General features: G+C 43.6%; 1 protein-coding gene across 1 annotated transcript in view; it reads left to right on the top strand.

The window, feature by feature from the left end:
• The window catches only part of MDGA1 (MAM domain containing glycosylphosphatidylinositol anchor 1), a 386593-nt gene that overhangs the window by 235493 nt on the left and 132149 nt on the right, over positions 1-18951 (top strand). The window contains exons 9-10 of the mRNA XM_084832471.1: positions 3529-3798; positions 8291-8436. Of these exons, the coding sequence (XP_084688597.1) occupies positions 3529-3798; positions 8291-8436 (416 nt within the window). The remainder of the gene's footprint in view (positions 1-3528; positions 3799-8290; positions 8437-18951) is intronic.

Raw genomic sequence — 18951 nt, 5'->3', positions numbered from 1 at the left:
TAAAAAGCTTTCATTTTCTTTCCGTGGAAAAACAGATATCACAAGCAAAAATAGAATGTGATATTTTAGATCATGTAGACTGGCCTAATGTCTGTATGTGGGGAGAGTTTGAAAAGTTTGATCGAACTTGACAGATACGCATGGGAATACTGGTCAACAACATAGTCTTCCTAGGGCAAATTGGCTAATGATGATAGGGAGTGTTTACTTCCTGCTATTGAATGTGTTGGGGCTCACATGCTTTAGCTATCTGTGTTACTGAACCAGTCAACAACTAGTTCCTACTTGTTAAACTACAGCAGGGGTGGGGAACCTTTTCCCTGGTGAGGTCTGCATTATCTCAGTTGAAATCTAGTGGCATCCAGATTCTAGGAATTGGTGTGCCCAGAGCCAAATGTGGGCAGAATTTGCAAAGTGGGCTGAGGTCCACATGAAACGAGGTTGATGTCCTCATGCAGCTCCTGGGCCACAGTTTCCCCACCTCTGTCCTACAATCATCTCTGGTACAGCACACCCTGATACTTTCTGACTTTTGCATATGACATAGTATAATTTGATTGAAATGGGATAATTTCCAAGGGATGTATCTGAATTCAAGGAAGCCCTGCTTTAATATGTCTGTCCAGCTAAGACCAATGACCTCCACCCTCTGTAGTTCTATGGTTCCTGCCAATGTGGTGATTTTTAAATTCTCCTCAATCATCAATACCCAGAACCAACATGCGAACAAGTCTTTTGGCACGTCAATGGCTTCCAGACTGCACAAAATGAACCCTGTTTATATTCAAGACTTCCTCCTGGGCTGCCTTTACACTAAAGAAAGACCCCGCAGTGCTCCCGTTTTGGAGCCTTTCCGTATTTAACACAGGCTCCCAGAGAGCGACCACGTGGTTGCTGAGAAGGGAAGCTTTTAATTTTCAAGGTTCCATAGAACTCAATGAAACAGCGCCATCTAGTGGCTGTTTTAATCCCATAATGCTCCGAGTTTAAAAAATGGGTCATTGGTTCCGGATCTATTTCAGACAGAAAAACCAGGAAATACCTCTGGATGTGCCCTGGAGGTTAACAATGTCATGAAAAAGACCCACAAACCTCCATGAGTGAGCATTCTCAATAGCAGGGTAAAAGCTCCATATGAAGGAGCCCCTGGAACCTCAACCGCCATCACAATTCAAATTGGAGAGTTATTGGGTTTCTGTAGTGTCAGGACTTCCTGCATACAGAATGCTTCTTCCAGATGTATGTACCTATTATCTCTCTCCCTTCCTTCCTCTGTATTGTAACATTATACTTCAGTCTGTTGCTATTTGGGTCCCCCTCATAGCCATCTATCGAAGTGTAAACATTTTGTTTAAATATATATATATTGTGTCTAGATGTCTCATTCCTAAATTTTAAGGACAAGTTGTTGTTCAGTCGTTCAGTCGTGTCCGACCCTTCGTGACCCCATGGACCATAGCACACCAGGCCTTCCTGTCCTCCGCTCTCTCCCGGAGCGTGCTCAAGTCCATAGTCATTGCATCAGTGATGCTATCTAGCCATCTCATCCTCTGCCGTCCCCTTCTCCTTTTGCCCTCAGTCTTTCCCAGCATCAGGGTCTTTTCCAGAGAGTTTTCTCTTTGCATTAGGTGGCCAAAATATTGGAGCTTAAGCTTCAGGATCTGTCCTTCCAAGGAGCACTCAGGGTTGATTTCCTTTAGGATTGACTGATTGGACCTCCTTGCAGTCCAGGGGACTCGTAAGAGTCTTCTCCAGCACCACATTTCGAAAGCTTCAATTCTTCAGTGCTCAGCCTTCCTTATAGTCCAGCTCTCACAGCCATACATTGCTACTGGGAAAACCATAGCTTTGATTAGACGGACCTTTGTCGGCAAGGTGATATCTCCGCTTCTTACTATGCTGTCTAGGTTTGCCATAGCTTTCCGCCCAAGGAGCAAGCGTCTTTTAATTTCATGGCTACAGTCACCGTCTGCGGTGATCTTGGAGCCCAAGAAAATAAAATCTGTCACTGCTTCCATTTCTTCCCCTTCCATATGCCAGGAAGTGATGGGGCCAGATGCCATGATCTTAGTTTTTTTAATGTTGAGTTTCAAACCAGCTTTTGCACTCTCCTCTTTCACCCTCAACAAGAGGCTCTTTAGATCCTCTTTGCTTTCTGCCATGAGGGTGGTATCATCTGCATATCTGAGGTTGTTGATAATTCTCCCGGCAATCTTAATTCTGACCCATAATTTTTACTAAACATTTACACTTCTTTTTTCTTTTTGATTTGAAGAATGGAGTGTGTGTGTGTGTGTGTGTGCGCGCGCGCGCGCGCATGGAGGGAGGGAGATAAATAGCATTTCCTCAAGGGTGTATTGATGAAGACAGCTGTACTTGGCATCAAAAGGGAGTTTTCCAGACAAGGCTTTTATCCTGCAATCACCTCATTCACAGAATTTTATTGCCGGGAGGTGGAGAGGGCATATTCCAGATGTCCTCATCTTCCAAATGTAATCTTCACGTGTTTTCCCACCAGTTCTTCCATCTTTTTTTTTTTTTTTTAACTGGGAAACAAAATGATCAAGGAGGAAAAGATGGAGTTGGCGTGTAATATCTTTTGCTTGGTAGCTTAAGGAGGAAAAAGGCAGGATATAAACGTAACAAATAAACAGATAAAATAAATAGCTCTAGGAGCCCTCTGTCTGGAAGCACCCAGGATCAATAGGCACAAGGAAATGATAATGGATAGCAAGGAATGTTCTTTCAGTTTTGTTTTTATTTTGCCCTCCTTTGTTTCGTTTAAACTTAGGGATGTCAGAGAATTCTGCCACGGATCTCGGTGAGGCCGAACGCCAGTGCATTCGGCCCCACAAAATCCATGGTGGAACAAAGCCCCCCGCCCCATGAAAGGCGTGCAAAACGGAGCACTTACCTGCTGCCGTTCGCGCTGCTTTGCAAATGGCGGCTGCGTCTGTGGCCACCATTCGCTTCTTCATTATAGCCATGATAGGCTATGTAAATACTTACGTAGCCTATCATGGCTAACGCAGGGACGCCATTTGCGTCCCTGCGGAGGCCGTGATAGGCTACATAAGTATTTACATAGCCTATCACGGCAAAATACAGGGACGCAAGTGGCGGTGGCTATGGCGGCCGCCATTTGCGTCCTTGTGCAGGCTGCCCAGCAGCTGGATGTCTGGCTGCAGGCGGCCCCAGCCAGCGGCTCCGCAGAGTCGCCCCGGAGCGAAGCCAGCCAGGGAGAATTTCAGGGGGAGGGATGGAGCGCCTCCCCCCCACCGCAAATGTCACCCTTCGAAAAGGTAAGTGACTTTCATACATCCCTACTTAAACCTTCTGTACTCACTACACTACTTAACTTGTGAGACAGCAACAGATCTGTTGTGATGAAATTGCCAGAATCTGCCCCTGAACCTGCAGAATAGAATGAGCTATTCATAAAAGCAATTTTTTTATCATTATCATTGAGACTTTATTGAGTACTGACGTTATCGTGGCACCTTTGTGTGTGTGTCATTTGTCCTGTAGTCCCCCCAATGGTGGAGCCAGTTTCCCAGGATATCCGGCAAGCTGTGGGACGCAGTGTCACCCTTCGCTGCACCATGCTAAAGGGGAGCCCTATGAAGGTGGCTACAGCAGTCTGGCGATTCAATGGAAGTCTTTTAACAGTGCCTCCAACAGAGCAGCAAGACTACTCTGAGTATAAGGTGGACAGCCTGAGCCGGGAGACTAGTGGCAACTACGAATGTAGTATCTCCAATGATGTTGGGGTGGCAACCTGCCTCTTCCCAGTATCTGGTAAGTCCTACCAAGAGCATCCTTCTTCTTTTCTCTTTAGTAGATCTCCAGATGATTAGAGTCGACTAATAAGGGGTAGACTAATAGGGTTGGATCCAAAGCACTAGTGGCTGGAACTCTACCCATGGGACTCTCCCCTGGTCTTAGGTTAAGCTAAATGCAGCTGTAAATGGCTGCATTTAGCTTAAACTTAGAGCTTTACGGCCGCAAATGGCATCTGCTATGCCATTTGCATCCAGAGTGGAGTCAGAATCAGCCAGCAATACGGCAATGGTGGCCATATCGCTGGACCTCCGGAGCCAGTGGCGGGCAGGATCTGGCCAGCAAGGAGTTCGATGGGAGGTGGCAGTAAGTACTCCATTCCTCCATGGACTCCAGAGGCCGGATTGGGGTCCGTGGAGGAATTCTCTGCCATCCCTATGGGAAATAGGAGTGAAAGAGTGTGGCTGCACTCGCGTCCTGCTTGTGCGCTTCCCACAGGCATTTAGTCTGATGCAGCAAGGCTCTTCTTACATTCTTATATTAACTCCTAAGCTGAATTGCCCTATGTGCAATTATATATTGCTGCCTCCACACATTCAGGAACCCTGTTTTTTCAGGTTTTCAGATAGCACAGAGAGAGCTGTATGCATGTCAGGTTTCATCTGGGAAGGATCTATTCTGACATTCAGATAGATGTGTGTAGGTCAAGAGCAGGACCTGGAGCTGAGACTCTGGTATTCCCCCACCTCATGTTACTATGGCTATTAGTCATGATGGCTCTATGCTACATACCCGTTTGCTAGGGAGCAGAAGCAGGATGGTGCTATTGTGCTCATGTCCTGCATGTTTTCTTCCCGTAGGCATCTGGTTGGCCACTGTGGGAACACACTGCTGGACTAGATAGGCCTTTGATCTGATCCAGCAGGGCTCTCCTGATGTTCTTAATGCACAAAACAGATGTGCCAGTTGCTGGGTTAGCTGCTAGCACCCATGGATGGCGATTGCTGCTTTTACAGAACGGCAATCCTCTCAACCTCCATTTTAGCACGTTGTTCCACAAATACAATACGGCTAATGCACGTAGGTTGAAGACGAGAGTTCAGCAGTCATCTGATTTTTTCTGTGCCCCCAAATAGCTGCCAAAACCCTCTGAAGGTGATATAAATGAGCAGGAAGAAAATTATAAAGGATCCAATGTACATTATTATGAAATCACTGGAGATGAGATATTCTATCTTGGGAATCAATTAATTTAAAAAATTGGATATTATGCAAGATGATGATGATCATCTGTTCGGATTTTATTTCTAAATTTGTTATGAAACTTGACTTCACAGTCAATACAAGTTGAATAAGCAACAATTAGTCTCCAAGGTGGCTCTGAATCTCTGGCATACACAAAAATTTAAGTCGATAAAAATAATAAGAAAAAGGGTCTCAGAAATAAACATCAATATTACCATTCTGAGTTAATAAAAATAAGCACTGAATCATTTCCATTTAATTATAGCAGAGAAGAATAGCTGAGCTTGTAATTGGAGTGGGATGAAGTGGAAGGGAATGAGGAATGCCATTGCAATATACCGGATGTCTTGGGCTCTTCCCAGTTATGTGGTTGCTCTGGGTTTTGAGTGGGCAGTTCCTAGCAGATGGGAACAGTGCTTAACCAAGGAAATCTGTTGATGGAAACATTTCATTACAGAGGCATACCATGGATTTTGGGTCTAAAGATGTCTTCATTATGTATCATGAATGTCTTCAGAACCAATGATAGTTCAATATTTATTTAAGACTACATCTTTTGGTTTCTCAGGTTTGAGGTGATTAATTTTACATTACTGAAGGCTGTTGTTTGGAACAGGAACACTGTGGTTAAATCTACTTTTGTTGTTTTCACCAGAATTATAGAGCTGTAAGCAACTCCCTAAGGAACTCCGTCATGCCCCCTCTTTAATGAGCTTCCGCTGTACATTAAAAACGTGGTTGTTCAGGCAGGCATTTGGGGTGGGTTAGGGTATTTTAGAAAATGTTTTTATTGTAGAATTTTATTGTTTTAAACTGTTTTATTATACGTTGTACATCGCCCAGAGTGGCTCGGTGACCAGCCAGTTGGGTGATTAATAAATTTAATAAATAAATAAATAAACACACAAACAGTTGGCATCACCAAGTACAAATCCCTAATTAGCTGGAATTAACCCAAACCAACCTGGATATGTTCATTCAAATAAACACCAATTAAAAAAAATATTCCATAGTAGCAAAGGATAGTTAATGCTGGCTGGGAATTGCAGTCCAGCACATCTGGAGTTGGTGGGAGGCTTCACTATGCCTTCCTGCCTGCAAACAAAGTATATAGTGCTCCTCCTCAGTTTCTTCTCTTGGTTCTGGGGAACAATTTTTTCATCTCCTTCTCCTTCTAGACAGCACTTTAAAACTTTCAATATTCAGTCCCGTCCCCCAGTCTACCCCTAACTCATCCTTCCCTAACATGATGCCCTCCAGATGTGTTGGACTACAACTCCTGGTGATGCTTGCTGGGGGTGATGGGAGTTGTAGTCCGCTAGAGGTCACCAGGTTGGAGAAGGCTGCCGCATTCCATCAGTCACATCACATCTTCTTATGTTCTAAACCTTCTGAAAGACAGCATTAGCCGTGCATGTACCATCACATGCTGCAAGGGGCAGGATCTGTTCATTTTTAAAGTCATGGTGCCGAGCATCCCATATACAAAGACGTGTAGACTCATCCAAAGTGCATGCTTCTGGCTGTTTTCAGCAACATACTTTTAACATAACAGTCCAAAAAAGGAGCACCGCTAAAACGTGGGTATTGATTTGAATCCAGAACTTGAGTGACTTTCTTATGGCATTTGGGCACTTCTTCTTATACTAGAACATTGGTGGCAAATCTTTTTGGCAAGTGTGCCATAAATCCAATGATAGCGTGGCTGGAGTGCAAACTATTGTGTATTTGCAGCTATCTGTACAGTTGAGTGGCTTTGCCTCTCGTCTGTTGAGCTGAGGAACAAGCAGTAATGCAACTCTAGAGATGTAGGCAAGAGTATAGGAGGCAAAGCAGTCATTACTTTAAATCTGCACCTACACCTGTGTCATTTTTTCATTTTTACTTTAGAGTAGGTGCAGGGTCCCAATTCAGATTGCTGCCCTAGTGTAGGGGTTAGGGAGGCTTTTAAGATCAAAATCAGGTGTCTACTCTAGAGTACAATTGGGAGGAGCCATAGCTGCTAGAGCCCCAGATTTAAATTAATGTCTCTTTTGCCCCTAGTCATGGCTGTACGCAATAGCTAGGGCCACAGGCCCTTCTGCCCAGGGATTCAAGAAATCCAAGATGATTATGCCATTGGTGGCGCTTGTGATGCAGGTTGGCCACTAATGCATCAGACGTTCTAGAATTCAGTGGGCAGGAGGAGCAATTTTTGATAAGGTTTTAGGATATGAATTAGTTGCTAATATATATCATCTACCCAAAAGGTTGTAGCTGATTCGCGCATTATATGCAGTCTAGGTTCCACTGCTTGTATATCAGTGAACTCTCCAAACATTGGAAAGGGAGACATAAACATGTGATAGACACTAAGCAGTGACAGCTACCTGTGGTTCCCTAACCTGTATCCATTGCATCTCCCCATGTGCTTAGGAACATGCATCTCTCCTCAGATAGTGCAGCATTCCCTGGAAAGCATGCAATGGACTAGTAGTAAATTCCTCTGTCAAATCATGTGTGAATAAGCCATTAGACAGTTGAAATGATGGGATAGTTTTCATTCTGTCCAGCCCCATTTCTACATCCCCATTTTAAATTCAGCTGACGGTTTGAGTTGTATTTGTGCACTGAGAAAAGTAAATGGCTACTGACATTGCAGGGAAAGTCTCTCCACTTTTTAAACCATCCACATTCTCCCAAGTACTACTTTGTTGTTTCCCTTCAGTGGCTGCTGCTGCTTCCCTTCATGCTGTTTATTTTCCCAGCTGAAGTCAGAGTCTTCTGTTTTAGATACCTTAATTGCTTTGGGATAAATTTGTTATGCTCCAAAGGAAAACGTTCCCCTAAAATGAGCAGTATGCCCTAAAAGAGGCAAGAGTCTATGACAAGATCACTACCATTTCAGTCTTGTCTCAGCTGCTGTAACAAGCCAGAGAGGGATCAAAGGTAGCTCCACCCATAGATCTGAATACATTCCTATCTTGAGAGGTTCAGTGTCATTTGCTGCTGCTTTGTTAGGGCCACTGGATTTGAGAGCTGACTACCCAGAAGTTTGGATAGTGGAAATTAAGGCGACAACATGGTTTACAAACAGTTCAAATGCAAGGAAGCACCTACTAAATAGGATTAGTTACATATCAGCTTCACACATCAATGCATTTGAGTTGGGGACATAGATTCCTGCAGTTCTCACCACCTCATTTTGTAATAAGTTTCCTCCCTGTTTTTTCTCTCTCTCTTCTTTCCTTGTCCCCCTATCCCCTACACCTTTTCCACTTCTCAGCTAAAGCTTACAACCCAGAGTTCTACTATGATACCCCTAACCCTACCAGGAAGCAATCCAAGAACTACTCCTATGTCTTGCAGTGGACACAGAAGGAGCCTGATGCTGTTGATCCCATCCTTAGTTACCGGCTAGATGTCCGTCAGGTAAGACGCATCTTAAACACCAAAATCCGACTACTGGGCAATGAGATTGCAGACTTAAAACTGGAATGTTTTCTGTTCTATTTAGACTGAGATCACATCAACCTCCCCTTGGAGACTGGGAGTTCCTATTTGCAAAACAGACTAGAACTGAGAGCATGGCCCTTCTTTTCCCATTTTACAGTGCTCAGAAGCCAGTTGTATGGTTTGGTCCTCATTTTAAAGTCTGATGTTGTAAATGATGGAGAGCTAAGAAAGTCTGCTGCCTCCCCTTGGAATTCTCATGCTCCACTTTCTGAATAGGTCTGTAATAGGAACAAAATCTTGTAGTCATTAGCAGGTATTGTAGGATTTATAGGCCAACAGTTCAGATGAGTGGAATTTCAGACTCGTCACTTTTGAACAAATAAGGATCGCAAACTGGAGGGCTCTCCAGGCTGGAACTGCACTGGAAAGTCTTTGGCTGTTCATATTGCAAAAAGACCTTCATCAAATTGTCATAATAATAATGGAATATTATTAAACTCTGCTGGAGAAATGTGTGGGACAAAAGGACTCTTGAGCATGAAAGGGAGTAATAAAGGATACAATCAGGGAGGAGGAAAATGGTACTAGATATGCTAAGCCATAGAAAGGTATTTTGTATTGTTTGTAGACATGGAAGTGGGTAGGAGTGTTTTCTGAGCATGGAATTTAGAATCAGACATAGGATCAGGAACATTAAACATCTCAGCTTTAATTCCTATGTTTAAGATAAGCTCAAATTCTTGAAATTAAGTCAGTTGCTAGCCATAAAAGCCAGGGAGATTTGTTTGGGTTAAGACTAAGAAACTGAACTTAATTGCCGTGAGATATGGGCTTTGTGATATGAGAGCCAGCGTGGTGTAGTGGTGAAGGTGTTGGACTAGGAGTTGGGAGATCCGGGTTCTAGCCCCCACTCAGCCATGGAAGCTCACTGGGTGACTTTGGGCCAGTCACAGACTCTCAGCCCAATCTACCTCACAGGGTTGTTGTTGTGAGGATAAAATGGAGAAGAGGAGGAGGATAATGTAAGCTGCCTTGGGTTTCTTGCAAGAGGAAAAAAGGCAGGATATAAATGCAATAAATAAATAAATGTATACCTTATTTTCCCCTTCATGGATCACTGCCTTGTTGTGGCGAAGGGGCTTGCGTAACTCAGTGAAGCCATAAGCTATGCCGTGCAGGGCCACCCAAGACGGACAGGTCATGGCAGAGAGTTCTGACAAAATGTGGTCCACTGGAGAAGGAAATGGCAACCCACTCCAGTATTCTTGCCAAGAAAACCCCATGGAACGTATCACAAGGCTAAAAGTTATGACGCCGGAAGATGAGCCCCTCAGGTCGGAAGGTGTCCAATATGCTACTGGGGAAGAGCAGAGGGTATTTCCAAGTAGCGCCAGAAAGAGTGAAGCGGCTGGGCCAAACCCGAAAGGACACTCAGCTGTGGATGTGTCTGGTGGTGAAAAGAAAATCCGATGCTGTAAAGAACAATATTGTTTAGGAACCTGGAATGTAAGATCAATGAATCAAGGTAAGCTGGAGGTGGTCAAACATGAGATGGCAAGATTGAACATCGACATCTTGGGAATCAGCGAACTAAAATGGACAGGCATGGGCGAATTTAATTCAGGTGACCATCATATCTACTATTGTGGGCAAGAATCCCTTAGAAGAAATGGAGGAGCACTCATAGTCAACAAAAGGGTGGGAAAAGCAGTACTGGGGTACAATCTTAAAAATGATAGAATGATCTCAGTACGAATCCAAGGCAAACCATTCAACATCACAGTAATTCAAGTCTATGCCCCAACCACTGAGGCCGAAGAAGCTGAGGTTGATCAGTTCTATGAAGACCTACAACACCTTCTAGAACTAACACCAAAAAAAGACGTCCTCTTCATCATAGGGGATTGGAATGCTAAAGTAGGAAGTCAAGAAATCACCGGGATAACAGGCAGGCATGGCCTTGGTGTACAAAATGAAGCAGGACAAAAGCTAATAGAGTTTTGCCAAGAGAACATGCTGATCATAGCAAACACTCTTTTCCAACAGCACAAGAGGCGACTCTACACATAGACATCACCAGATGGTCAATATCGAAATCAGATTGATTATGTACTTTGCAGCCAAAGATGGAGAAGCTCTATACAGTCAGTAAAGACAAGACCTGGAGCTGACTGTGGCTCAGATCATGAGCTGCTTCTTGCAAAATTTCGGCTTAAATTGAAGAACGTCAGGAAAACCACTAAACCGTTCAGGTATGACCTAAATCATATCCCTGATGAATATACAGTGGAGGTGAGGAATAGATTTCAGGGATTAGACCTGATAGACAGAGTGCCTGAGGAACTATGGACGGAGGTCCGTAACGTTGTTCAGGAGGCAGCAACGAAATCCATCCCAAAGAAAAAGAAATGCAAGAAAGCAAAGTGGCTGTCTGATGAGGCTTTACAAGTAGCTCACGAAAGAAGGGAAGCGAAAAGCAAGGGAGAAAGGGGAAGATATACCCAACTGAATGCAGAGTTCCAGAGAATAGCAAGGAGAGACAAGAAGGCCTTCTTAAGTGAACAATGCAAAGAAATCGAGGAAAACAACAGAATGGGAAAGACTAGAGATCTCTTCAAGAAAATCGGAGATCTCAAGGGAACGTTTTGTGCAAAGATGGGCATGATAAAGGACAAAGAAGGCAGGGCCCTAACAGAAGCAGATGAGATTAAGAAGAGGTGGCACGAATACACAGAAGAACTATACAGGAAAGATCTGAATGTCCCTGATAGCCATGATAGTGCGGTCACTGAACTTGAGCCGGACATCCTAGAGAGTGAAGTCAAGTGGGCCTTAGGAAGCATTAGTAACAATAAAGCTAGCGGAGATGACAGTATTCCAGCCGAGCTATTTAAAATCCTAAAAGATGATGCTGTTAAAGTGCTGCATTCAATATGCCAACAAATCTGGAACACTCAACAGTGGCCACAAGACTGGAAAAGGTCAGTTTACATTCCAATTCCAAAGAAGGGCAACGCCAAAGAGTGATCAAACTACCGCACCATTGCGCTCATTTCACATGCCAGCAAGCTGATGCTCAAAATCCTACAAGCTAGGCTTCAGCAGTATACGAACTGAGAACTACCGGAAGTACAAGCTGGGTTTAGAAGAGGCAGAGGAACTAGAGATCAAATCGCCAACATTCGCTGCATCATGGAGAAAGCAAGAGAATTCCAGAAAAATGTCTATTTCTGCTTCATTGACTACGCTAAAGCCTTTGATTGTGTGGATCACAACAAACTGTGGCAAATTCTTAAAGTGATGTGAGTACCAGACCACCTTACCTGTCTGCTGAGAAACCTGTACGAGGGTCAAGAAGCAACAGTAAGAACCAGACATGGAACAACCGAGTGGTTCAAAATTGGGAAAGGAGTACGACAAGGCTGCATATTGTCACCCTGCTTATTTAACTTATATGCAGAGTACATCATGAGAAATGCCGGGTTGGATGAATCAGAGGTCGGAATTAAGATTGCTGGGAGAATTATCAACAACCTCCGATATGCAGACGATACCACCCTAATGGCAGAAAGTGAAGAGGATCTAAAGAGCCTCTTGTTGAGGGTGAAAGAGGAGAGTGCAAAAGCTGGTATGAAAATCAACATTAAAAAAACGAAGATCATGGCATCTGGCCCCATCACTTCCTGGCATATAGAAGGGGAAGAAATGGAAGCAGTGACAGATTTTACTTTCTTGGGCTCCAAGATCACCGCAGACGGTGACTGTAGCCATGAAATTAAAAGACGCTTGCTCCTTGGGAGGAAAGCTATGGCCAACCTAGACAGCATAGTAAGAAGCAGAGACATCACCTTGCCGACAAAGGTCCGTCTAATCAAAGCTATGGTTTTCCCAGTAGTAATGTATGGCTGTGAGAGCTGGACTATAAGGAAGGCTGAGCGCCGAAGAATTGATGCTTTCGAACTGTGGTGCTGGAGAAGACTCTTACGAGTCCCCTGGACTGCAAGGAGGTCAAATCAGTCCATCCTAAAGGAAATCAACCCTGAGTGCTCATTGGAAGGACAGATACTGAAGCTGAAGCTCCAATATTTTGGCCACCTAATGCGAAGAGAAAACTCCCTGGAAAAGACCCTGATGCTGGGAAAGACTGAAGGCAAAAGGAGAAGGGGACGGCAGAGGATGAGATGGCTAGATAGCATCACCGATGCAATGAATATGAACTTGAGCACGCTCCGGGAGAGAGCGCAGGACAGGAAGGCCTGGCGTGCTATGGTCCATGGGGTCACGAAGAGTCGGACACGACTGAACGACTGAACAACAACAACATACCTTATTTTGTAAATGAAATTTCATACTTGCTGTAAAAGGCACCCATTCTGCCTAGAAGCCAGAGAAAGCCTTTTTTCCAGGGGGGAGGGGCTGCGATCCCTTTCCCATTATCCCTACTGCATAAAAGTAATATTTATCTCCTCGCTACCTCTCCACCTTTCTCTAAACCAAAATAGTCCCTGAGAGCCAAAAATGAAAAAAAAACTGTGAGGAAGAAAAAGGTGTTGCGTTTTACCCAGTGCTGATCTTCTATTCACAGAAGGCTCTTTGATAGAAGCAGAGGCTTTTGGTGAATGCAAAAGGGAAGGGAGGCAATATTAGCTGATTCTCCCTTCCCTCTGCAGGCCCCTGCACCCCCCCATCTGTCCGAGATGGTTGAGGAGCCTCCAGAACAGCATGAGAGGTAGCATGAGGGGCTGCCGCAGAAACGGGGAGCTTGCAAAAATACCCCCCTCCCACTTACATTCAAAGAAACTTCCTCTGGATCAAAAAGCCTTCTGTGAATAGAGTAACAGCACTGGATATAACTTTTCATGAATGATGCAAACATACATTGTTCCTGAAGCATTTATATCTGTGTTTCTCAGGGGGCCCATGGGCCTCAATGGCAAAAAGAAGCCTCTCATACTAGCCCATTATGCCTCCGAAAGAAGAGGCATCCTTTCTGCCTACATACCTTATTGTTCCTGGTGGTCACTGGGATTACATTTGTGGCTTCCATGGGTTATTTCAGCCATTTTAGGGTTTAGAATAGTTATTATAATTGCTGATTTGTTGCCTTGAGTTGGCTGGAGATCAGAGATGATTCTGTGCTTAGAAATAAACTTTTAGTTCCTCTTTATGGCTAGATGAGTTTGTTGTTGTTCAGTCATTAAGTTGTGTCCGACTCTTCATGACCCCATGGACCATAGCACGCCAGGCCTTCCTGTCCTCCACTCTCTCCCAAAGTGTGCTCAAGTTCATATTCATTGCATCGGTGATACTATCTAGCCATCTCATCCTCTGCCGTCCCCTTCTCCTTTTGCCTTCAATCCTTCCCAGCATCAGGGTCTTTTCCAGTGACTTTTCTCTTCGCATTTGGTGGCCAAAATATTTGAGCTTCAGCTTTAGCATCTGTCCTTCCAATGAGCACTCAGGGTTGATTTCCTTTAGGATTGACTGATTGGACCTCCTTGCAGTCCAGGGGACTCATACGAGTCTTCTCCAGCACCACAGTTTGAAAGCATCAATTCTTCGGCGCTCAGCCGTCCTTATAGTCCAGCTCTCACAGCCATACGTTGCTACTGGGAAAACCATAGCTTTGATCATACGGACCTTTGTCGACAAGGTGATGTCTCTGCTTCTTACTATGCTGTCTAGGTTTGCCATAGCTTTCCTCCCAAGGAGCAAGCGTCTTTTAATTTCATGGCTACAGTCACTGTCTGCAGTGATCTTGGAGCCCAAGAAAATAAAATCTGTCACTGCTTCCATTTCTTTCCCTTCTATATGCCAGGAAGTGATGGGGCCAGATGCCATGATCTTCGTTTTTTTAATGTTGAGTTTCAAACCAGCTTTTGCACTCTCCACTTTCACCCTCAACAGGAGGCTCTTGAGATCCTTTTTGCTTACTGCCATGAGGGTGGTATCGTCTGCGTATCTGAGGTTGTTGATAATTCTCCCGGCAATCTTAATTCCGACCTGTGATTCATCCAACCCGGCATTTCTCATGATGTACTCTGCATATAAGTTAAATAAGCAGGGTGACAATATGCAGCCTTGTTGTACTCCTTTCCCAATTTTGAACCAATCGGTTGTTCCATGTCTGGTTCTTACTGTTGCTTCTTGACCCTCGTACAGGTTTCTCAGGAGACAGTTAAGGTGGTCTGGTACTCCCATCACTTTAAGAATTTGCCACAGTTTGTTGTGATCCACACAATCAAAGGCTTTAGCGTAGTCAATGAAGCAGAAATAGATGTTTTTCTGGAATTCTCTTGCATTCTCCGTGATCCAGCGAATGTTGGCAATTTGATCTCTAGTTCCTCTGCCTCTTCGAAACCGAGCTTGTACTTGGGGTAGTTCTCAGTTCACATGCTGCTGAAGCCTAGCTTGTAGGATTACAAGCATAACCTTGCTGGCATGTGAAATGAGCGCAATTGTACGGTAGTTTGAACACTCTTTGGCATTGCCCTTCTTTGGAATTGGAATGTAAACTGACCTTTTCCAGTCTTGTGGCCACTGTTGAGTGTTCCAAATTTGTTGGCATATTGAGTGCAGCACTTTAACAGCATCATCTTTTAGGATTTTAAGTAGCTCAGCTGGAATGCTGTCATCTCCGCTAGCTTTGTTCTTAGTAATGCTTCCAAAGGCCCACTTGACTTCACTCTCTAGGATATCCAGCTCAAGTTCTGTGACCGCACTCTCATGGCTATCAGGGACATTCAGATCTTTCCTGTATAGTTCTTCTGTGTATTCTTTCCACCTCTTCTTAATCTCATCTGCTTCTGTTAGGTCCCTGCTTTCTTTGTCCTTTATCATGCCCGTCTTTGCACAAAACGTTCCCTTGATATCTCCGATTTTCTTGAAGAGATCTCTAGTCTTTCCCATTCTATTGTTTTCCTCAATTTCTTTGCATTGTTCATTTAAGAAGGCCTTCTTGTCTCTCCTTGCTATTCTCTGGAACTCTGCATTCAGTTGGGTATATCTTCCCCTTTCTCCTTTGCTTTTCGCTTCCCTTCTTTCCTCAGCTACTTGTAAAGCCTCATCAGACAGCCACTTTGCTTTCTTGCATTTCTTTTTCTTTGGGATGGATTGAGTTGCTGCCTCCTGAACAGTGTTACGGACCTTCGTCCATAGTTCCTCAGGCACTCTTGTCTATCAGGTCTAATCCCTGAAATCTATTTCTCACCTCCACTGTATATTCATAAGGGATATGATTGAGGTCATACCTGAATGGTTTAGTGGTTTTCCCTATGTTCTTCAATTTAAGCCGAAATTTTGCAACAAGAAGCTCATGATCTGAGCCACAGTCAGCTCCAGGTCTTGTTTTTACTGACTGTATGGAGCTTCTCCATCTTTGGCTGCAAAGGACATAATCAATCTGATTTCGATATTGACCATCTGGTGATGTCCATGTGTAGAGTCACCTCTTGTGCTGTTGGAAAAGAGTGTTTGCTATGATCAGCGTGTTCTCTTGGCAAAACTCTATTAGCCTTTGTCCTGCTTCATTTTGTACACCAAGGCCATGCTTGCCTGTTATCCCGGTGATTTCTTGACTTCCTACTTTAGCATTCCAATCCCCTATGATGAAGAGGACATCTTTTTTTGGTGTTAGTTCTAGAAGGTGTTGTAGGTCTTCATAGAACCGATCAACCTCAGCTTCTTCGGCCTCAGTGGTTGGGGCATAGACTTGAATTACTGTGATGTTGAATGGTTTGCCTTGGATTCGTACTGAGATAATTCTGTCATTTTTGAGATTGTACCCCAGTACTGCTTTTCCCACCCTTTTGTTGACTATGAGTGCTACTCCATTTCTTCTAAGGGATTCTTGCCCACAGTAGTAGATATAATGGTCACCTGAATTACATTCACCCATGCTTGTCCATTTTAGTTCGCTGCTTCCCAAGATGTCGATGTTCAATCTTGCCATCTCATGTTTGACCACCTCCAGCTTACCTTGATTCATTGATCTTACATTCCAGGTTCCTAAACAATATTGTTCTTTACAGCATCAGACTTTCTTTTCACCACCAGACACATCCACAGCTGAGTGTCCTTTCAGCTTTGACCCAGCCGCTTCACTCTTTCTGGCGCTACTTGGAAATTCCCTCTGTTCTCCCCAGTAGTATATTGGACACCTTCCGACCTGAGGGGCTTATCTTCCGGCGTCATCTCTTTTAGCTGTGTGATACGTTCCATGGGGGTTTTTTGGCAGGAATACTGGAGTGGGTTGCCATTTCCTTCTCCAGTGGACCACATTTTGTCAGAACTCTTTGCCATGACCTGTCCGTCTTGGGTGGCCCTGCACGGCATAGCTTATGGCTTCACTGAGTTACGCAAGCCCCTTCGCCACAACAAGGCAGTGATCCATGAAGGGGGTGATGAGTTACTAGATGAGTTACTCCCACTCAAAAGGAAATGTAACATCATCACCCCATCTAGCTCACACAGACACCTTGACAGCACCTTTAGCAGCTGTGGTTGGGAATGGTGTTTGACCTATGCACGTAAAAGACCAAATGTCAAGCCTAAGATGAGAATAGAAAGTTAATATTAGAAACCTTTTTCATCTCTTGAGGCATACGCTATCCCAGAGTCTCAAAGGCAATGGTGTGGGGGTTCCCAAACCAGTTTCAAGTTATTTGGGGCAGTTACTGTGGTTTAACCTTTAATAAGCTATAACTGTGGAGTTTTCCTTTGAACTCGGTTAAAAATATAGCTGAACTCGTCATGCGCAGCCTTGGTTCTAGCCAAACAAATACAATATGTTTTGATCTTTTACTTTAAGTTGGGATCCTCATTCTTGTTCATTCAAATTTAACTTTGAAATCCTTATTTGGTAATGCTAAGAGAAGTCATAGTAATTTTCATTAAGAAGTTCTCCAGCTGTTGAATTCATATATTTTATATTTGTCTATGTTTGACCATTTGAACTTATTATATATTACACTTCTATTTGTACAAATCGAGTTGCTTTCAATGTTTATTCTGATATGGCTATTGGCATCTTTAGAACTTTAGTCCAATTTAAATTGATCTCTTTGGTTTGATTATTGACTAACATCACATTGGAATATTTGGGATCAGGTTTTGGTACACACCCTGAACCTAGAAAGCAGAAAGTTATTGGAGGTCCAAAGCACCCATGCAACACATTCCATGTTTCCCTGTGTTTGTATATGCATAACCACAGCAAAACAAAATAATGAAACATGCTGGAAAACATGCGTGCGTGGACAGTACCCATACAGAAACATGACATCTGGGCTTGGGGCATGGATGGTCATTAGAAATAGCAGATACAGATGGGCAATGTTCGAGCTCTTTAAGGTTTTCTGAATTCCTTCTCAAAGCTCGTTTCAATTTGTTTGCATTCCCGGACTTAAGTGTCTTTTCCCCCCTGATGTGCATTTTTTAAAGTGTGCACCCAAAATGCAGACTCCCCCACCTGCATAAGCTAAAGTGTGAAAATTGAGGTGGGGAGATTGTGCAAGTGAACACTTTTGAACATGAATGCAAGTTCGGGAAATTGCAAAAAATTCCCAAAAATTTCACTCCTGCTCGCATTCGGGGTTGCAAACAGGACATGTTCTCATGATTTGCGAACAGGAACAAAATTCTCATACATCCCTAATAGCACATATATTGGACAACATGCTGGTCCTGAGGCCTTAAGTTGGGGTGCTGGTCTTTTCTCCAACATGATTGTGTAACACTGAATTTGAAGTTTACAGTGTGACAATCGTATTCATAGGCTTCTAGAACATAACAGTTTTACAGGGTCCTTTTATTTCTGTTTTACTTTCTTACTGGGGATAATGCACACTTCACTAAAGTGATGTGCAAAGATGAGGATTTTAAGGTTGGTGCTTTTAATGGAGTCAGAGCACATTGTGACAGTTAATGGGTTAGACTGATGCGTGGAAGTAAAGGATTATTTACTTTATATAGAAGACAGAACCATTTGAAAATATCAGAACACCTCTATTCTCTGGGTCACACAGAGTATAATCCTTCGTGCCTTTCTTTGCAATGGCTCTCTCTCCAGGGAAGGTTCTGTCTCAATATTAGTTTCTCATACAGCGCAGAGCACATCATCAGTACTTAACAAATAATAACAATTTTAGCAGTAGAGTACACAAGGGAGCCTCTTATAATGAAGGTGCTTTGTCAAAGAGCAACTTCACAATATGCTGAGATTCGCTACTGCAATTTCCAAATAACAGTGTGCGAAGATAAAGGCGTATTGCATCCTATGTGGGGCAGCTCGGATGTTGGAGTCTGGAGAGATAAAGTATGGTGGTATCCCAACTTAGTCTTGCTGCTGAAAGGGAGTCTGAATATGCAGCTTAGTCAGTTAAGAGGTGCGGTCCAAGATAGATGCAGTCAAGAGCTTTAGTAAAATATCCATATTTCCATAGGTCTGCTAAATATTGATATGTATCAAATCTGCACCTAATTCTAGAGCAT

This window comes from Heloderma suspectum, chromosome 1 (assembly GCF_057233095.1).
Source record: "Heloderma suspectum isolate Gila_16-S chromosome 1, 16-S_ref, whole genome shotgun sequence".
In the NCBI taxonomy this organism is placed as follows: Eukaryota; Metazoa; Chordata; class Lepidosauria; order Squamata; family Helodermatidae; genus Heloderma; species Heloderma suspectum.
This window is presented reverse-complemented; position numbering and strand designations above follow the sequence as displayed.